Source organism: Ovis canadensis, chromosome 14, assembly GCF_042477335.2.
Source record: "Ovis canadensis isolate MfBH-ARS-UI-01 breed Bighorn chromosome 14, ARS-UI_OviCan_v2, whole genome shotgun sequence".
NCBI lineage: Eukaryota > Metazoa > Chordata > Mammalia > Artiodactyla > Bovidae > Ovis > Ovis canadensis.
This window is the reverse complement of record NC_091258.1, coordinates 71,554,222-71,574,154: the sequence shown is the minus strand read 5'-3', so window position 1 is coordinate 71,574,154 and position 19,933 is coordinate 71,554,222. Positions and strand designations below refer to the sequence as shown.

Genomic DNA, 19,933 nt, shown 5'->3' with positions numbered 1-19,933 from the left:
CGACCTCGTTTCTCTTTTCTGGTTGCGGCGCTGCAGGCTGGGCGACCCACAGTGGACGCGAACATCATTGGGAAGGCGATCGTGTCAGAGCCCTGGGAAGCCTCTGGGACTCTGGGGGCCCCATGATCACCCCCTGCGGTATAGCGGGGATGGGGAGGCGGTGGGGGTGGCGTGACGTTGCAGCCCCCACCCCAAGCCCACAGCCTTTAGCTTCCGAGTTTCCCTTCTGTTCTGGCAGCAACTGACTTCCTGTTGGGGCTTCCTGGTTCCCACCCCGCATTCGGGGCACTACTTTCCGCGACAGAGAGACCTGGACCCCGGGGGATGCGGACATGGTGCCCCTGCTGCTTCTGCTGCCCCTGCTGGTGGGGGGTGAGCGGCTTGGGAGGAGTGGGGGCGGGGGTGGTCACCGGTGGGGGAGGGGCGGCTAAGGTGGGGAGGGGCCTGCAGCTTCAGCTCAGCCTCCGTGTCCGCAGAATCCCTGCAGGAGAAGCCAGGGTACAGGCTCCGAGTGCAGGAATCCCTGGCCGTGCAGGCGGGCCTGGGCGTCCGCGTGCCCTGCTCCTTCTCCTACCCCTGGAGCTCCTGGTATTCCTCTATGGAACCCTTCATCTATTGGTTCCGGGAAGGGGACGGCCCACACAGTGATCCTGTGGCCACCAACAACCCGAAGAGGCCAGTGAAGACGGAGACTCAGGGCCGATTCCGCCTCCTCGGGGACCCCAGCCACAAGGACTGCTCCCTGAGCATCAGCGATGCCAGGATGAGCGACACAGGAGTCTACTATTTCCGGGTGGAGAGAGACGAAGTGAAATATAGTTACCGAGATAAGAAGCTGCGTTTGCAGGTGACAGGTATGGCAGGAGCCCAGGAGAGGACCCTGGGACATGGGGACCTTCCTGTTAGAATGTGAACAGGACGTAGGACCATCCCAGGTCTTGGGATGTGCGAGTGCAGAAGAGACCCAGGACTGGGAGTGAGCTGTGGCCCTTAGCACAGGTCCCTCTGAGGGTCCTCCTCTGGGTCCCCACGTCCCCATGGGGCCCAGGCATTTCCTTCTCTCTTCCTCAGCCCCACCAGGGAAACCCTACATCCAGTTTCCGGAACCTCTGGAGGCTGGTCGCCCCACAAAGCTGACCTGCACCCTGTCACTAGCATCTGGTGGGGGACTCCCTCTCCTGTTCTCCTGGGTTGGGGAGGCAGTTGAAAGCATAGATCCAGACACCCTCCACTCCTCGGAGCTCACCCTCACCCCGAGGCCCCAGGACCACGGCACCAACCTCACCTGTTGGGTGACACTCCAAGGATCTCAGGTGACCCTGGAGACAACCGTCCAGCTCAACATCTCCTGTAAGTGTGGAGGAGCGGCGGGGTCCCTGGGGGTGGTGTTGGCAGGAGGTGGGTGGCATCCCACATCCCTTTCCAGATGAGACTGGGGGAATAAAGCTCATCCTCTCAAGTGGTTTCTGGGGTGGAGCACCAGTGCTTCCCTGCCTCTCCTGTTTTCCTCTCAGATGCTCCACGGTTGGTGACCACGAGAATATCTCAGGAAAGCTTCACAGGTAGGAAGGATGGTCTCTCCTCTGGGGCTGTGATGGGAGCAGGTCTCTGCCAGCTCAGGGGTCAGGGCTTGGAGATGAGATGGTCCCTCATTCTTCTGGACCTGTCCTCTCTCCCGAATGTCTCTCATCCATGGACTATTACTTTTGCCTGCTCCCTTTCCTTTTATTCTGTTTAAAATTTTAGTTTTAACTGTGAGAAAACACACAGAAGATCACAGTTACCGTCTTCACCACTTTTAAGGGTAGAGCCCAGCAGCAGGAAGTCCATCTAGGCAGGGTGTTGTGCAACCCATCCACACAGCCCTGTCCATTCTGCAGAATCGAAACTCGAAACCCATCAGATATAGCTTCCGCACCCCCTCCTCCTTTCAGCCCCTGGGAATCAGCATTCCACTTTCTGTGTCTATGATTTGTATTACTGTATACATTCTGCTCTTTGTAAAAAAATTTTCTGTCTGTCCTCATCTCCTATGATCTGCTCCCTTTTTAAGCTCTGATTTCACCCTCTTTGCCAGGAGCCACCCCTGTTTCCTGGGCTACCCTGGCGGCTCGGACAGTAAAAATCTACCTGAAATGCAGGAGATGCTGGAGAAATGGGTTGGAACCCTGGGTTGTGATGATCCCCTGGAGCAGGAAATGGCAACCCACTCCAGTATTCTTGCCTGGAAAATTCCATGGACAGAGGAGCCTGGCAGGTTACAGATGACAGGGTCCCAAAGAGTCGGACATGACTCTTGACTGAGCATGCACAGAACCACCTCTTGCTGATGCCTGTCAATTGCACCCTGACCCACTTAACCAGGCTGTGGTTGGATGGCCCTCTACCCATCTCCCTTTCTCACCAGCTGCACCCATGTCTCAGGGACTCTGCAGAGCTTCACTACTCAAATCACTTTCCCCCCTTCCATGCTCTTGGCCCCGGAGCCAGCTGCAGTCTCGTCCTGGACCCTGGGCCACTGATCAGCTTCCTCCCTCAGCCTCCCCGCCTCCTGTCTCATGCGCAGTCCAGGCCCCACTTGCCCCAGCAGGGTCCTGTGAGTGTCGGCGCCAACGCTGAAGCTTCCCCTCCTCACAGGCTCCTACTGCTTGCCCGTCACCTTGGCGCAAAGCCCAGCGCTCTCAGCCCTGCTGTCAGGGCTCCAGCACATCTGCCCCTCCCTTGTCTCTCCCACTCTTATCGTGTCTCTGTTGCTCCGGGTCCTCTCTGCCTCGATGCAGACCACGTGCCTTTCTCCCCATCTCCCGGGCTCTCTCTCTCGGCACATCTTCCCGTCAGCTTCCCACCCACTTCTCTCCCTTCCATCCTCAGATCAGTTCCCATTTCTTCTGGGAGCCTGAAAAGACCACCAGGACTGTTGCCTCATCGGCCTCAGTGAGCTCACCCTTGGTCCTTGTCACCCGGTTGTCTTTCTGCATCCGGAAGTGGGCGGAGCGAGGGTGAGACAGCCCTTGGCTCCACCCACTCATCTGTGCATCTCTCACCCAGATCTGAATGGCACGTCACTGCCCATCCTGGAGGGCCAGTTCCTGCGCCTGGTCTGTGTGGCTGACAGCAACCCCCCAGCCATGCTGAGCTGGCTCTGGGAGGGAAAACCCCTGAGTCCCTCCCAGCACTTAGCCCCTGGGGTCCTGGAGATACCCCGTGTCGGGGTCGGAGATGGAGGAGAAGTCACCTGCCGAGCTCAGCACCCACTGGGCTCCCAGCAAGTTTCCTTCAGCCTCTCTGTGCAGAGTGAGTTGCAGGACAGGTGCTGGGGGCGGGCAGCCTGGGCAGGTGTGTGCCTTTGGGAGGGCTGGGTCTGGGCACTGAGCTTCACCCCCTCTCCCTTCCCCAGAAGGCCCCCCTCCCTGCAGCTGTAAGACTGAGGAGCAGCAGGGCTCCTGGCCCCTGGTCCTCACCCTGATCAGGGGGGCCCTCATGGGGGCTGGCTTCCTCCTCACCTATGGCCTCACCTGGACCTACTACACCAGGTGAGCACAGGTGGCCCCCTGCGGGGAAGTCTAGGGAATGTTCTCTGGAGTTGCCTGTGGGGCTGGGCTGTCCTGTCCTGCCTGCAGCTAAACTGTGTGACTCTCCAGGGACTTCCATGTCGGTCCAGTGGTTGAGCCTGCGAGTTTCCACTGCAGGGGGCAGCAGTTCGATCGGATCCCACCTGCCTTGAGGCAGAGCCCAGAATGAATGAATGGGTCTGCTTCTCTGACCTGAGACCGTGTTGGCTCTGCAGGTGTGGCGGCCAGTAGGGAGCTGGGCTGAGGGGTGTGGCTGAGCCTCGCTCCCTGTCATGAGGAGATTCACCTGAGGATGCAGAGCCCAGAGGACAGATGTGGGGACATCACTGTCTGCTTCTCCCTGGAAAATCTTGACTCCAAATCTGTCTCATTTCCACCCAGGGGTTTTAACCTTTTAATTTGTAGAGGTGACTGTGTGATGACACAAAGAGTAAATTCCATTGAAAAGAGACTTTTATTCCTTTCATTTTCCAAGAATACATGGTCCCTCATCAGGGTAGGACCCAGGGGGAAGCACGGGGTTGTGCTCAAGGAGCAGGAGCAGGCGTGGGGAAGCCTTCCTTCTAGCTTCCAGGGGAGAGACAAGGCTTGTTGTTGTTGTTCAATTCTCAGTCGTGTTTGGCTCTTTACAGCGCAGCATGCCAGGCTTCCATGTCCTTCGTCATCTCTCAGAGCTTGCTCAAACTCTTTTTCATTGAGTTGGTGATGCCATCCAACCATGTCGTCCCCTTCTCCTTCTGCTTTCAATCTTTCCCAGCATCAGGGCCTTTTCTAATGAATTGACTCTTGGCATCAGGTGGCCAAAGTATTGGAGTTTCAGCTTCAGCATCAGTCCTTCCAATGAATATTCAGGATTGATTTCCTTTAGGAAGGACTGGTTGGATCTCCTTGCAGTCCAAGGGACTTTCAAGAATCTTCTCCAACACCACAGTTCAAAAGCATCAATTCTTTGGTGCTCAGCTTTCTTTATAGTCCAGCTTTCACATCCATACATGACTACTGAAAAAACCGTAGCTTTAACTAGATGGATCTTTATCAGCAAAATAATGTCTCTTCTTTTCAATGTGCTGTCTAGCTTTGGAAGGAAATATAGCCTTTTTCCCAAGGATCAAGCATCTTTTAGTTTCCTGGCTGCAGTCACCATCTGCAGTGATTTTGGGGTCCAAAAAAATAAAGTCTGTTACTGTTTCCATTGTTTCCCCATATATTTGCCATGAAGTGATGGGACCAGATGCCATGATCTTAGTTTTCTGAATGTTGACTTTTAAGCCAGATTTTCCACTCTCCTCCTTCACCTTCATGTAGAGGCTCTTTAGTTCCGCCTCTCTTTCTGCCATTAGGATGGTGACATCTGCATATTTGAGGTTATTGATATTTGTCCCGGCAATCTTGATTCCAGCTTGTGCTTCATCAAGCCTGCCATTTCGCATAATGTACTCTGCATATAAACTAAAAAAGCAGGGTGACAATATATAGCCTTGACATATTCCTTTCCCAATTTTATACCAGTTTGTTGTTCCATGTCTGGTTCTAACTGTTGCTTCTTGACCTGCAAACATATTTTGTAAGAGGCTGGTAAAGCGGTCTGTTATCCCTAACTCTTGAAGAATTTTCCACAGTTTGTTGTGATCCACACAGTCAAAGGCTTTAGCATAGTCAGTGAAGTAGAAGTTGATGTTCTTCTGGAAAGCCCTTGCTTTTTCTATGATCCAATTGATGTTGGCAATTTGATCTCTGGTTCTTCTGCCTTTTCCAAATCCAGATTGAACATCTGGAAGTTCTCAGTTCACATAGTGTTGAAACCTAGCTTGGAGAATTTTGAGCATTACTTTGCTAGCATGTGAAACAAGTGCAATTATGTGGTAATTTGAACATTCTTTGGCATTGCCCTTCTTTGGGATTGGAATGAAAACTGACCTTTTCCAGTCCTATGCCCACTGCTGAGTTTTCCAAACTTGCTGGCACATTGAGTTGAGCACTTTAACTGTTTTACCCACAGCCAGTCCCTCCCATCAGGAAGCTTGCACAAGTCTCTTATCCTCATCCAGCAGATCACAGACAGAATGAAAACCAGTTACAGAAAACTAACCAAACTGATCACGTGGATCACAACCTTGTCTAATTCAATGAACCCATGAGCCATGCTTTGTAGGGCCATGCAACATGGACAGGACTTGGTGGAGAGTTCTAATAAAATGTGGTCCTCTGAAGAAGGGAATGGCAAACCACTTCAGTATTCTTTCCTTGAGAACCCCATGAACAATATGCAAAGGCAAAAAGATAAGACTCTGAAAGATGAACTCCCCAGATCGGTAGGTGCCCAATATGCTGCTGGAGAAGAGGGGAGAAATAACTGCAGAAAAAATGAAGGGATGGAGCCAAAGCAAAAACTAATACCCAGTTGTGGATGTGTCTAGTGATGAAAGTAAAGTCCGATGCTGTAAAGAACGATATTGCATAGGAACATGGAATGTTAGGTCTGTGAATCAAGGTAAATTGGAAGCGGTTAGACAGGAGATGGCAAGAACGAACATCAACATTTTAGGAATCGGTGAACTGGGATGGGCAAATTTAATTCAGATGAGCATTATGTCTACTACTGTGGGCAAGAATCCCTTTGAAGATATGGAGTAGCCATTATAGTCAACAAAAGTGTCCAAAATGCAGAACTCGGGTACAATCTCAAAACTGACAGAATGATGTCGGTTTGTTTCCAAGGCAAGCCTTCCAATATCACAGTAATCCAAGTCTATGCCCCGACCAGTAATGCTGAGGAGGCTGAAATTGAATGGTTCTATGAAGACCTAAAAGACCTTCTAGAACTAACACCAAAAAAGATGTCCTTTTCATTAAAAGGGACTGGAATGCAAAAGTGCAAGTCAAGAGATACCTGGAGTAACAGGCAAGGTTGGTCTTGGAGTACAAAATGAAGCAGGGCAAAGGCTAATAGAGTTTTGCCAAGAGAACACACTGATCATAGCAAACGCCTTCTTCCAACAACACAAGAGACAACTCTACACAAGGACATCACCAGATAGTCAATACTGAAATCAGATTGATTATATTCTTTCCCTCTGAAGATGGAGAAACGCTATATAGTCAACAAAAGCAAGACTGGGAGCTGACTGTGGCTCAGATCATGAATTCCTTATTGCAAAAATCAGACTTAAATTGAAGAAAGTAAGGGAAACCACTAGACCATTAGATATGACCTAAATCAAATCCCTATGACTGATTATACAGTGGAAGTGAGAAATAGATTCAAGGGATTAGATTTGATACACAGAGAGCCTGAAGAACTATGGACGGAGGTTCATAACATTGTACAGGAGGCGGTGATCAAAACCATCCCCAAGAAAATTAAATGCAAAAAGGGAGAATGGTTGTCTGAGGAGGCCTTACAAATAGCTGAGAAAAGAAGAGAAGTGAAAGGCAAAGGAGAAAAGGAAAGATATACATCTGAATGCAGAGTTCCAAAGAATAGCAAGGAGAGATAAGAAAGCCTTCATTAGTGAAAACTGCTAAGAAACGGAGGAAAACAATAAAATGGGAAAGACTAGAGATCTCTTCAAGAAAGTTAGAGATACCAAGAGAGCATTTCATGCAAAGGTGAGCACAATAAAGGACAGAAATGGTATGGACCTAACAGAAGCAGAAGATATTAAGAGGTGGCAAGAATACACAGAAGTATACAAAAAAGATCTTCATGACCCAGATAACCACAATGGTGCAATCTATCAGCTAGAGCCAGATATCCTGGAGTGCAAGGCAAGTAGGCCCTTAGGAAGCATCACTATGAACAAAGCTAGTAAAGTTGATGGAATTCCAGCTGAGCTATTTCAAATCCTAAAAGATGATGCTGTGAAAGTGCTGCACTCAATATGCCAGCAAATTTGGAAAACTCAGCAGTGGCCTCAGGACTGGAAAAGGTCAGTTTTCATTCCAATCCCAAAGAAGGAGGCAAAGCTGGAAAGGGAGAATTCTTTAGGATCTTCTCCTGCAAATGATTCTTTTGGACTCTGGGTTGAAGAGGTGACCTTTAGTAGCTGTTGTCTGTAGTGGGTGATTTAGGGTAAGGGAAATAGTGAGTTTGGGACTGAGGGGTGGATCAAATAGGGTGATTGGGCATTATGGGGTACGGATTGGTTGGTTTTCATTTGAAGGATGAGGTCTTGTTAGAGCTCTTTTCTGTTTCTAAGAATTGGTTGACCCTTGGAGGCAGTGTCCTTTATGGACCATCATGATTTTTAAGATGTGAAATCATCATAAGGAATAGAAAATAAAATATGGTTATTGAATACACCGAGCCCCGCCCACTATTGCCTCTTGTTTCTGAAGTCCACTCACCATCTACTACCTGCTTCTGCTCTTGGTCTTGCCTGAACCCGCCCTCCCGCCCTGATCCTCTCCCTCCATGTCAAGCCCTACATGACCTTCTCCCCTCATGAACCAAAAGTGATTTTGTTAACACCTGAGTTTCCAGTCTTCAACTTCCCTATCAATGTGGAGGTCCACACAGAGTAGAATCAGTAACACAGTTTTTCTTTCTGGTGTCAAGTCACCTACTTCTTCATAACTGGTATAAATTATCACGACATTTATAATTTAAGCATTTTATTAAGCAATATACAAATATGAAAATCGATATTACCATTTGGGTTTTCCTGTGAGACTTTTTAAAGCAAAATAATATCTTAATTGCACCAATATTTTCGGTTGATCTGTTTCCATGAAGGCTTCCTGTTTCTTTTTGATGCCTACCTTAAATTGAGCAAAGTTGCAGTTCTGAAGAGCACAGTTGGATGGAGGTTTATGTATATACAGACCATGCTATACCGCAAAGTTCAGCAAGCAGATTCTTCCCATCTCCCTCTGGTGGTCAGCTCACACTGTCAGAAAGAAGGGGGCTGGGCTGAGACTGGAAGTGGGAGGAGCAGTTCTCGCAGTAAAGAGAAGGAGGTGGGCAGCTCAGATGGTGATGAGCCAAGAGGTGTGACAGCCTGTGGGGTGAGGGGAGAGGCACCTATGTCTCCAGCTTGGCAGGAAGGTCCAGGAGCAGCAGAGACACAACAGCGGTTGAGAGAAAGCAGGTCAGATGCTTTGCAACCTGGAGTGTCAGGCTCTCCGTTTTCTCTCTTGATAGATCCGTGAGCCAGACTGTGTGCTGTGTCTCAGTACTTTGTTTTTCAGGCTGTCAATGTTTTTACATGTATCAAGGATTTTTTGGTTTTGCTATAATTATTGCCTTTCAAATAATATTTTCTGTGGGACTACACCTCCAGTTATGGATCAAGTCTAAAATACTCTGACATTGCATTTGTTTCCCAATTTTGACTCTTTCAAAACCACTTTGATATGAACATTGTGATGAAAATAGGAAAGCTAGCACGTCTTTGGGGTCACACAGAGTCGGATACAACTGAAGCGACTTAGCAGCAGCAGCAGCACTGATCTGGGCTTCCCAGGTAGCTCAGTTGGTAAAGAATCTGCCTGCGATGCTGGAGACCCCGTTCAATTCCTGGGTTAGGAAGTTCCCCTGGAGAAGGGATAGACTACCCACTCCAGTGTTCTTGGACTTCCCTGGTGATTCAACTGGTAAAGAATCCTCCTGCAATGCGAGAGACTGGGGTTTGACCCCTGCATTGGGCAAATCCCTTGGAGGAGGGCATGGCAACTGACTTCCAGTATTCTTGCCTGGAGAATCCCCATGGACAGAGGAGCTTGGCGGGCTGCAGTCCCTGGGGTCACAAAGTGCCAGACATGACTGAGGGAACAAGCACATCACAGCAGCACAGCACTTCTTTCCTGGTGGGTGTGGATGTGTTTCGTCATAAGGCCGGCATTTCTTTAATTCTAGAAGGCAGCCTCAAAGAGTTCTCTTGATTAGCCAAGTGAATTTCCATCCCAGCATCGTATATGAGAGCTCTGAACTTTCTACATCCTCAGCAGCTCTCGTCTTACCTGCAGGCTCAGTTTTCAGCGCTGCACTCCATTGTGGTAGTATCTCATTGTCCTTTTCATTTATTTCCCTTCTGTGCAATGATGTGGAACCATTTGAATATTTGCTTTTGTGAAATTCCTGTTTGATTTCTTGCTCATTTAATAATAAAAATTGGGCAGTCTTTTTTGAAAAAAAAAAAAAAAGAAAGCTTGAATTCTTTATTCTGTATGTGTATTTTTAAAAATTGAAGTTAATGGATTTATAATGTTGTGTTAGTTCCACAGTGTAGCAAAGTGATTCAGTTATATATATATATATATATATATATATATTTTCTCTTCAGGTTCTGTTCCATGTATAATATATGAAACATATATATTCTTTTCAGGCTGTTTTCCATCATAGCTTACTACAAGGTGCCAAGTAATGTTTCCCGTGCTATATATTTGGTCCTTGTTGGTTATCTACTTTATATATAATAGTGTGTACATGTTAATTCCAAACCTCTAATTTGTCCCTTTACAAAATGAGTCTTTTGACTTGTGACTTTCTTTCCCCCTCTTCTCTCTCTCTTCTTTGCCGTGCAGGAGTCTAAAAATTATTTTACGAAATCTTCTCATCAGTGTTTTCATTTGTATGCAGTGTGCTGGCTGTCCAATTATGGAATCTTTGCAAATCTCAATATCTTTTTAAAATTGAAGTATAGATGATATATACATTTATGTTAGTTTCAGGTGTACAACAGAATGCTGCACCACCAAATATATTACAGAATGATCACCCTGACTGGACCTAGTTACCATCTGCCAGCATATACAACGATGACAGTGTTAATGGCTATATTCAATTGCTCTAGCTTTGTAGTAGGGTTGACATCAGAGAGTATCATGCTTCCAGCTTTGTTCTTCTTTCTCAAGATTGTTTTGACTATTCGAGGTCTTTGATGGCGTCATAAAAATTTGGGGATTATTTGTTCTGGCCCTGTTCAAAATGCCATGGGTATTCCAGATAAGGATTGAATAGAATCTGTACTGCAAGGCTCCAATGGACATTTTCCCAATATTCATTCTTCTAATCTGTGACCATGTATATCTTTCAATTTCTTTGTGTCTTCTTCAGTTTCTTTCATAAATGGCTTATGTCTCTTCTCCTTGATGAAATTTATTCCTGGGTATTTTATTCTCTTTGATGCAATTATCCATGGGAATCTTTTCTTTATTCATTTTATTTATTTTAGTTGGAGGCTAATTACTTTACAATATTGTAGTGGTTTTTGCCATACATTGATATGAATCAGCCATGGGTGTACATGTGTTCCCCATCCTGAACCCCCCTCCCACCTCCCTCCCCATCCCATCCCTCTGGGTCATCCCAGTGCACCAGCCCTGAGCACCCTGTCTCATGCATCAAACCTGGACTGGTGATCTGTTTCATAATATACATGTTTCAATGCTATTCTCTCAGATCATCCCACCCTCGCCTTCTCCCAGAGTCCAAAAGACTGTTCTATACATCTGTGTCTCTTTTGCTGTCTTGCATATGGAGTTATCATTACCATCTTGGGAATGTTTTAAAATGTTTTCTGATAGATATCTTCCTTCATTTCCCCAGCACTACATACAATTGTATTTTGTGTATGTATTGGGGATAGCAGGAAAAAATGGTCCTTGTGGACAGGAAATAGCTTCAATCAGACACTAGGTGTCATGTTGCAAAGACTCACCCTTCATTCTCACCAGAGAAGGCCTTTTCCTGGATGTCTGTCTGGGGCCCACACTGGTGGGGCCAAGAGTCATCTCCCCAGTTCCCCTCCCACTGTCCTGTGGTGTAGAACTGTCAGCGCTTCCTCTTTCCTCCACAAGAGGGAGGCTCCAGGCCCACATTACTTTATCGTCCAACGTCATTTAGTTTCCTCTATCTCATCTACTAAAAGTTTACACATCCAAAACTATCATTAGTACTTCCATGTCATGTGAATACCACCTCGATAAAATATTACTATTGATTTGTTTTTTAAAAATCTATGCATGGGACTTCCCCGGTGGTCCAGTGGTTAAGAATGCACCTGTCAATGCAGGGGATAGTGGTTTGATCCCTGGTCTGGGAAGATTCCACATGTCCTTGAGCGACCAAGTCCATGAGCCCCAACTACTGAGCCCACAGTGGCAACTATTGAAGCCTGTGGGCCTAGAGTCTGTTTTCCACAAGAGAAGCCACTGCCATGGGAACACCACAATTGGAGTGTAGACCCCTGCTCCCCGCAACTATGAGCCAGCACAGCCAAAAATCAGTATATAAATGAATAAATATTTTTAAAAGTGTGATATATACACTTTTCATTGATAGGAAGTTGTAACTCTTTTGCAATGTAAAAATGGTTGCTTCGTGTCCCCACTTCAATTGTTTGAGTTATTTTATTTTCTATTAGGATCTGCATTACCTCTTAAAGATGCATTTGGTCTTTAAATAATGATCTAGGGTCTTCAGAAAGGGTCGATAGATGGCAGCACAAGGTCTGGAGATACAGAGAAACTGGGGGATCCAAGAAAAGCATACAAATGACACATTGGACATTGGGACATTTAAACTGATTGGTCAGAAATCACACACCTCTGGCCCCAAGCAAACCAAATAAGAACAGATCAATTCTAATAAAGGTGCAAATCTGCTGTTATTCCTGTCTTTGTGGTTACTTCACACCCTCTCATTGTCTATGCTGAGAACTGTGCATCTCTATCTTTTAAAATTAGCATTGCCTGTGTGAGTGTCTTCTTGTTTGCGGAATTCATTCTTCGGCTCCAGGAATAGAACTTAGTTTTGAGTTTCAGTGGGAGATAACTAACCAATCTGATTGCATGGACCACAGCCTTGTCTAACTCAATAAAACTATGAGCCATGCCATGTAGGGCTACCCAAGATGGATGGGTCATGGTGGAGAGTTCTGACAAAACGTGGTCCACTGGAGAAGGGAATGCCAAATCACTTCAGTATGCCTTGAGAACCCCATGAACAGTGTGAAAAGGGAAAAAGATAGGACACTGAAAGACGGACTCCCCAGGTTGGCAGGTGACCAATATGTTACTGGAGATCAGTGGAGAAATAATTCCAGAAAGAATGAAGAGCTGGAGCCAAAGAAAAACACCACCCAGTTGTGGATGTGGCTGGTGATGGAAGTACAGTCCAGTGCTGTAAAGAATGATATTGCATAGGAGCCTGGATGTTAGGTCCGTGAATCAAGGCAAATTGGAAGTTGTCAACAGGAGATAGCAAGAGTGAACATCGACATTCTAGGAATCAGCAAACTAAAATGGACTGGAATGGGTGAATTTAACTCAGATGACCATTATATCTACTACTGTGGGCAAGAATCCCCTAGAAGAAATGGAGTGGCCATCATAGCCAACAAAGAGTCTGAAATGCAGCACTTGGATGCAATCTCAAAAATGACAGAATGCTCTCTGTTCGTTTCTAAGGCAAACCATTCAATATCACAATAATCCAAGTCTATGCCTCAACCAGTAATGCTGAAGAAGCTGAAGTTGAACGGTTCTATGAAGACCTACAAGACCTTCTAGAACTAACATCCGAAAAAGATGTCCTTTTCATTATAGGGGACTGGAATGCAAAAGTAGGAAGTAAAGAAATACTAGAAAAACAGGCAAATTAGTCATTGGAGTACAGAATGAAGCAGGGCAAAGGCTCATAGAGTTTTGCCAAGAGAATGCACTGATCATAGCAAACCCTTTCTTCCAACAACACAAGAGAAGACTACACATGGACATCACCAGATGCTCAATACTGAAATAGGACTGATTATATTCTTAGCAGCCAAAGATGGAGAGGCTCTATACAATCAGCAAAAACAAGACCAGGAGCTGACTGTGGCTCAGATCATGAACTCCTTATTGCCAAATTCAGACTGAAATTGAAGAAAGTAGGGAAAACCACTAGACCATTCCGGTATGACCTAAATCAAATCCCTTATGATTATACAGTGGAAGTGACAAATAGATTCATGGGATTTGATCTGATAGACAGAGTGCCTTAAGAACTATGGACTATGGAGGTTTGTGATAATTTATAGGAGGCAGTTATCAAGACAATCCCCAAGAAAAAGAAATGCAAAAAGGCAAAAATGGCTGTCTGAGGAGGCCATACAAATAGCTGAGAAAAGAAGAGAAGCAAAAGGCAAAGGAGAAAAGGAAAGATATACCTGTCTGAATGAAGAGTCCCAAACAATAGCAAGGAGAGATAAGAAAGCCTTCCTCAGTGATCAGTGCAAAGAAATAGAGGAAACCAATAGAATGGGAAAGATTAGAGATCTCTTCGAGAAAATTAGAGATACCAAGGGAACATTTCATGCAAAGATGGGCACAATAAAGGACAGAAATGGTATGGACCTAAGAGAAGCAGAAGATATTAAGAAGAGGTGGCAAGAATACACAGAAGAACGATTGAAAAAAAAGATCTTCATGACCCAGATAATCACGATGGTGTGATCACTCAGTTCAGTTCAGTTCATTTCAGTTCAGTCGCTTAGTCGTGTCCGACTCTTTGCGACCCCATGAATCGCAGCATGCCAGGCCTCCCTGTCCATCACCAACTCCTGGAGTTCACTCAGACTCACGTCCATCGAGTCAGTGATGCCATCCAGCCATCTCATCCTCGGTCGTCCCCTTCTCCTCCTGCCCCCAACCCCTCCCAGCATCAAAGTCTTTTCCAGTGAGTCAACTCTTCACATGAGGTGGCCAAAGTACTGGAGTTTCAGCTTTAGCATCATTCCTAGAGCCAGATCACTCACCTAGAGCCAGATATACTGGAATGCGAAGTCAAGTGGGCCTTACTATGAACAAAGCTAGTGGAAGTGATGGAATTTCAGTTGAGCTATTTCAGATCCTAAAAGATGATGCTGTGAAAGTGCCACACTCAATATGCCAGCAAATTTGGAAAACTCAGCAGTGGCCACAGGACTGGAAAATGTCAGATTTCATTCCAATCGCAAAGAACGGCAATGCCAAAAAATTCTCAAACTACTGCACAATTGCACTATCTCACATGCTAGTAAAGTAATGCTCAAAATTCCCCAAGCCAGGCTTCAGCAGCACTGAATCGTGAACTTCCAGATGTTCAAGCTGGATTTAGAAAAGGCAAAGGAACCAAAGATCAAATTGCCAATATCCATTGGATCATCAAAAAAGCAAGAGAGTTCCAAAAAACACATCTACTTCCGCTTTATTGACTGTGCCAAAGCCTTCGACTGTGTGGATCACAACAAACTGTGGAAAATTCTTAAAAGAGATGGGAATACCAGACCACTTGACCTGCTTCCTGAGAAATCTGCATACAGGTCAAGAATCAACAGTTAGACCTGGACATAGAACAACAGACTGGTTCCAGATTGGGAAAGGAGTGTGTCAAGGCTGTATATTGTCACCCTGCTTATTTAAATTATATGCAGAGTACATCATGAGAAATGGTGGACTGGATGAACCACAAGCTGGAATCAACATTGCCTGGACAAATATCAACAATCTCACATATGCAGATCCTTATGGCAGAAAGCAAAGAAGAACTAAAGGACGTTTTGATGAAAGTGAAAGAGGAGAGTGAAAAAGTTGGCTTAAAGCTCAACATTCAGAAAACGAAGATCATGGCATCCGGTCCCATCACTTCATGGGAAATAGATGGGGAAACAGTGACAGACTTTATTTTGGGGGGCTCCAAAATCACTGCAGATGGCGACTGCAGCCATAAAATTAAAAGATACTTGCTCCTTGGAAGAAATGCTATGACCAACCTAGACAGCATATTAAAAAGCAGAGACATTACTTTGCCAACAAAGTTTTGTCTAGTCAAAGCTATGGCTTTCCAGAAGTCATGTATGGATGTGAGAGTTGTATGGATGTGGGAGTTGGACTATAAAGATAGCTGAGTGCCGAACAACTGAAGTTTTCAACTGTGGTGTTGAAGAAGTCTCTTGAGGGTCTCTTGGACTGCAAGGAGATCCAACCAGTCCATCGTAAAGGAAATCAGTCCTAAGTATTAATTAAAAGGACTGATGTTGAAGCTGAAACTCTAATACTTTGGCCACCTGATGTAAAGAAATGACTCATTGGAAAAGCCCCTGATGCTGGGAAAGATTGAAGGTGGGAGGAGAAGGGGACGACAGAGGATGAGATGGTTGGATGGCATCGCTGACTCAATGAACATGAGTGTGAGTAAACTCCTGGAATTAGTGATGGACAGGGAGGCCTGGTGTGCTGCAGTCCATGGGGTCTCAAAGACTCAGACACGACTGAGCGACTGAACTGAACTGAACTATGTGTAACCAGCAGATCAGGTGTACATGTGACAACCTGGACGTGAAACAGGCATATGAAACTGGAGGGGCAGTCTGGAAGGACTGAAGTCTTGTAGGATGTGATGCTATTTACAGGCGGACAGTGTCAACACTGAGTTGGATTGAGTTGAACTGAATTCTGGGATGCACTCCTGGTGTCTCAGAATTGCTTGTGGCTGGTGTGGGTGAAATGACAGACATGTAGGAATTGGCCCCAGAATGCCCAAAACACCCACATTCATTTTCTTATACTAAACCTAGAAACCCAGTGTTGTTTCACCTGACAGCACTTCGTGTGGCCCCTCCCAACACCCAGCCTTATAACCGTCTTTAAACCCTTCAATTGCCACATGTGGGGACTGGGCACCATTCGTCATGGCTGCTCTAGAACATGCATCCAGGCAGGGGAAGTGTTGAGTCCTGATGTAAGCACAGGCTTGGCTTGGTGGATGAAGCTGTTTTCCTCTCAAATGTGTTGGCCAACTTACATTTCAACAACCATTGCTCCACACTTTCCCAGCAGTTGGTGTTTTGAGAGACTGTAATAGCTGGCTACTTGGAGCATGTGTAGTCATACCCTATTAGTGTCTTAACGTGCAGGTTCCTGGCTGCAGTGATGTGGGGCAGCTTTCTATTCCTTGACAGTCCCCTTATACATTGTCCTTGATGAAATTCTTGCTCATTGGGGCCCATTTCTGTATATTTCTTTGACCTTAGGCATTTTAGAAACTCATATTTTGGCTACTGTTACTTTGATGGTTATCTGTATCATCTGTATCTTATCCCACCTGATGGCTTTCAATTCCGCACTCCCAGGGGTGTCTGTTATGAAGAGTTCTTCATTTTAATCCAGCTCGAGATTTCAGCGTCTCTCTTAGAGATGGTGTTCTTCCTGTGCTGTTCGGGAATCCTGCCCCACCACAGCTCATGGGGATACCTGCCGCAGTATCTTGCAGCAGCTCTGCTGTTTGTCTCTCTAAATAGGTCTCAGCCCATCTGCACTTGATTTTGGTTCCCATATGAGCTAGGGGTGCAGTTTCACTTGACTGGCTTCAGATCCCCTGTCGCCCACAGAGTGATTGAAACGCCTATCTCTTTGTCACTTCTTTCTATCACCTTTTCTATTACACATGACGCTTCCTGTGGTTGGGGTTTATTTCTAGGTTCCCTATTCTGTTCCACTAGTCTACTGGACTATCCCTCTTTCAGTCCAAAAGTTTTGTTGTACTAAGCTGTAATATACCCTGGAGAAGAGAATGGCAACCCAATCCAGTATTCTTGCCTGGACAATCCCATGGACTGAGGAATCTTGTGGGCTACGGTCCATGGGGTGGCAAAGAGTCAGACACGACTGAGCGACTAAGCAAGCAGGCAGGCTGTAATGTATCTTCACAACTTGCAGAGCCAGGCCTCACACATTGTTCTTTTGCAAGGTACCCTTGCCATCCTTGAAATGTCTGCTTCCTTATAAATTTTACAGTGGGGTTACTGAGTTCCACAGATGTCCACTTGAGATGTGGTGACATACATTTTGATTCTGCACATTATTTTGAGTAGAATGGACATTTATACTCTGTTTTTTCAAACCCCTAATGTGGTGTATTTTTCCATTTATATATGTCTTTAATATCCTTCAAGACCAATTCATAGTTTTCTCCACTGAGGTTTTGTATATCCTTGTGTTGTATACCTTTCTAAATGTTAGATAGATTCCGGGTATATCCTAATTTTTGATGCATTTGTCAATGGTTCTCATACAGTTTTATATTACTGTGCTATGGGAATGTGATTGATTTGTTTTGACCGAGTTGCAAGGCATGTGGGAATCTTAGTTCCCTGCGAGGGGTCAAATCCCCATCTCCTGCTTTGGAAGGCGAGTCACTGGACCACAGGAAGTCTGCAATGGATTTTTAAAATTGGAATATGTCTCAAGTCATCATGCTCTCTTGTTAAACCTTCAAATGGATCTGTATAAACTTTTGGATTTTTCTACATGCACAAACTTTTATGAAGACAAACCTCTTTTCTTTTTCAATTGTTACACCTTTTACTGATATTATTGACTTGCTAGGTTGGAACCTATGCTACTCCATTAAGTATGATATTTTCTAAAGACACCCTTCATCTTTTTAGGGAATTTCTCTTTTATTTCCAATGCACTGTGAATTTTATCACAAAGGCATTTGCAATCAACCAGTGTTCATTGTTTTCATCTCTGGAGATTTAATCAGTTAATCAGGGACAGTAGCCACACTAGAAGCCACACTACATATTGTATATTTCCAAAGAGGAAATGTAATACAAGTAATTGATTATGCAGGTGTTGAAAGGCTAGTGGAGCCTGTCAACCAGGGAACACTTTCTTAGCTTTGGACCATTCTAAGCTAAGCACCCAACTTGACATTTTTCAAATCTTTTATATTTGTAGATATATATTTTCTTTGAGATATAGGTATAACATTGTGTTAGTTTCAAGTGTACAATATAATGATTTAATATATGTACATATTGAAAAATGATCACCAAATGTGCCTAATTAATATCTATAAGGCTAAGACTTTTTTCTTGTGATGAGAAATTTTAAGATCTAATTTTTTAGCAACTTTCAAATATACAGTACTGTTTTATTAATTATATTCAGTTCAGTTCAGTCTCTCAGTCGTGTCTGACTCTGTGACCCCATGAACCACAGCACGCCAGGCCTCCCTGTCCATCACCAACTCCTGAAGTTTACCCAAACTCATGTCCATTAACTCGGTGATGCCAACTAACCATCTCATCCTCTGTCGTCCTCTTCTCCTCTTGCCCTCAATCTTTCCCAGCATCAGGGTGTTTTCAAATGAGTCAGCTCTTTGAATCTGGTGGCTAAAATATTGGAGTTTCAGCTTCAACATCAGTCCTTCCAATGAACACCCATGACTGATTTCCTTTAGAATAGATTGGCTGAATCTCCTTACAGTCCAAGGGACTCTCAAGAGTCTTCTCCAACACCACAGTTCAAAAACATCAATTCTTCTGCGCTCAGCTTTCTTCACAGTCCAATTCTCACATCCATACATGACTATTGGAAAAACCATAGCCTTGACTAGATGGACGCTTGTTGACAAAGTAATGTCTCTGCTTTTTTAATATGCTGCCTAGGTTGGTCATAACTTTACTGTATTAATGTCCTTAATATTTTAAATATAGTTACCATGACGTACATTACATGTCCATGACTTATTTATTTTATTCCAGGAAATGTATACCTTCTGACCACTTTTGCCCATTTTTGCCAATGACCCCACTCTCTACCTCTGAGAACCACCAGTTATTTCTCTGTATCTATTGAAGGAAAGTTATATGGTTCAAAAGAGCCTGGAGTTAAAACTCCCCTCCAGGTCCCCCCCCCTCACCATTCTATGCAAAACAAAGACCTCTCTCACCTGAAGAAAAAAAAAAGGACATTAAGGTTGATTGCACCCAGCTCCCAGCTGGTCCAGCCTCTGGCCAATCTCCAGAATTCCTTACCCCAGCCGTTTGAGAGATAACTACTCCAAACAACTGTGGGGAAAAACAGGCCCCCTTAAGACAGTAGATTTCCACATCTATATATACTTACGCTTACCTATACGTACTTACTCTTTTCTTGGGTTAGGGCAGCAGCTCACTAATCTGACTGCTACCCCTTCTCGCCTCATTAAAGGTGATCTTTTCCTGTCAAGTGCTGATCTCTTTCTTTTTCTGAACCTCGCCTTCTCTAACTCCTTTACCCTCCATTTTTTGGTGCTGAAACCCGGGAGGTTGAGGTTCCTTCTTGTTCTCCACGGCCAGCTCTTCAGAGCGTGGAAGACTGCCAAGCTCTCTTTCCCACCTGGGCTTCCAAGACCTCCTCGAGAGGACGCCCTGTGCCTTCGTGAGCAGAACAAGTCCTGTGTGAGGGCTTTATTGGTTTCCACGTAACCCGAGGAATATTGGTCTCTCTCTCTCCCTCTCTTCCTCTTTTCTCTACACTTTCTTTTCCACGAGACCGACCAACTCCAGAGGCCTTTTGCCATTTGACCTCCCTCCACCCACCACGAATGCTCGCCTGACCCAGTA

The 19,933-nt window shown here is 45.3% G+C and overlaps 1 protein-coding gene across 6 annotated transcripts in view; it reads left to right on the top strand.

Annotated features, from left to right (window-relative positions):
* The first annotated feature begins 11 nt into the window (after positions 1-11).
* The window catches only part of LOC138419176 (sialic acid-binding Ig-like lectin 14), a 40,625-nt gene continuing 20,703 nt past the window's right edge, over positions 12-19,933 (top strand). The window contains exons 1-8 of one of the 6 annotated variants that reach the window (XM_069551587.1): positions 12-138; positions 239-372; positions 477-854; positions 1,072-1,350; positions 1,515-1,562; positions 3,049-3,294; positions 3,398-3,533; positions 3,788-4,023. In XM_069551587.1, the coding sequence (XP_069407688.1) occupies positions 333-372; positions 477-854; positions 1,072-1,350; positions 1,515-1,562; positions 3,049-3,294; positions 3,398-3,533; positions 3,788-3,803 (1,143 nt within the window). In that variant the 5' untranslated portion in view covers positions 12-138; positions 239-332 and the 3' untranslated portion in view covers positions 3,804-4,023. The other 5 variants (XM_069551586.1, XM_069551584.1, XM_069551588.1 and 2 more) reach the window with 5 other exon arrangements.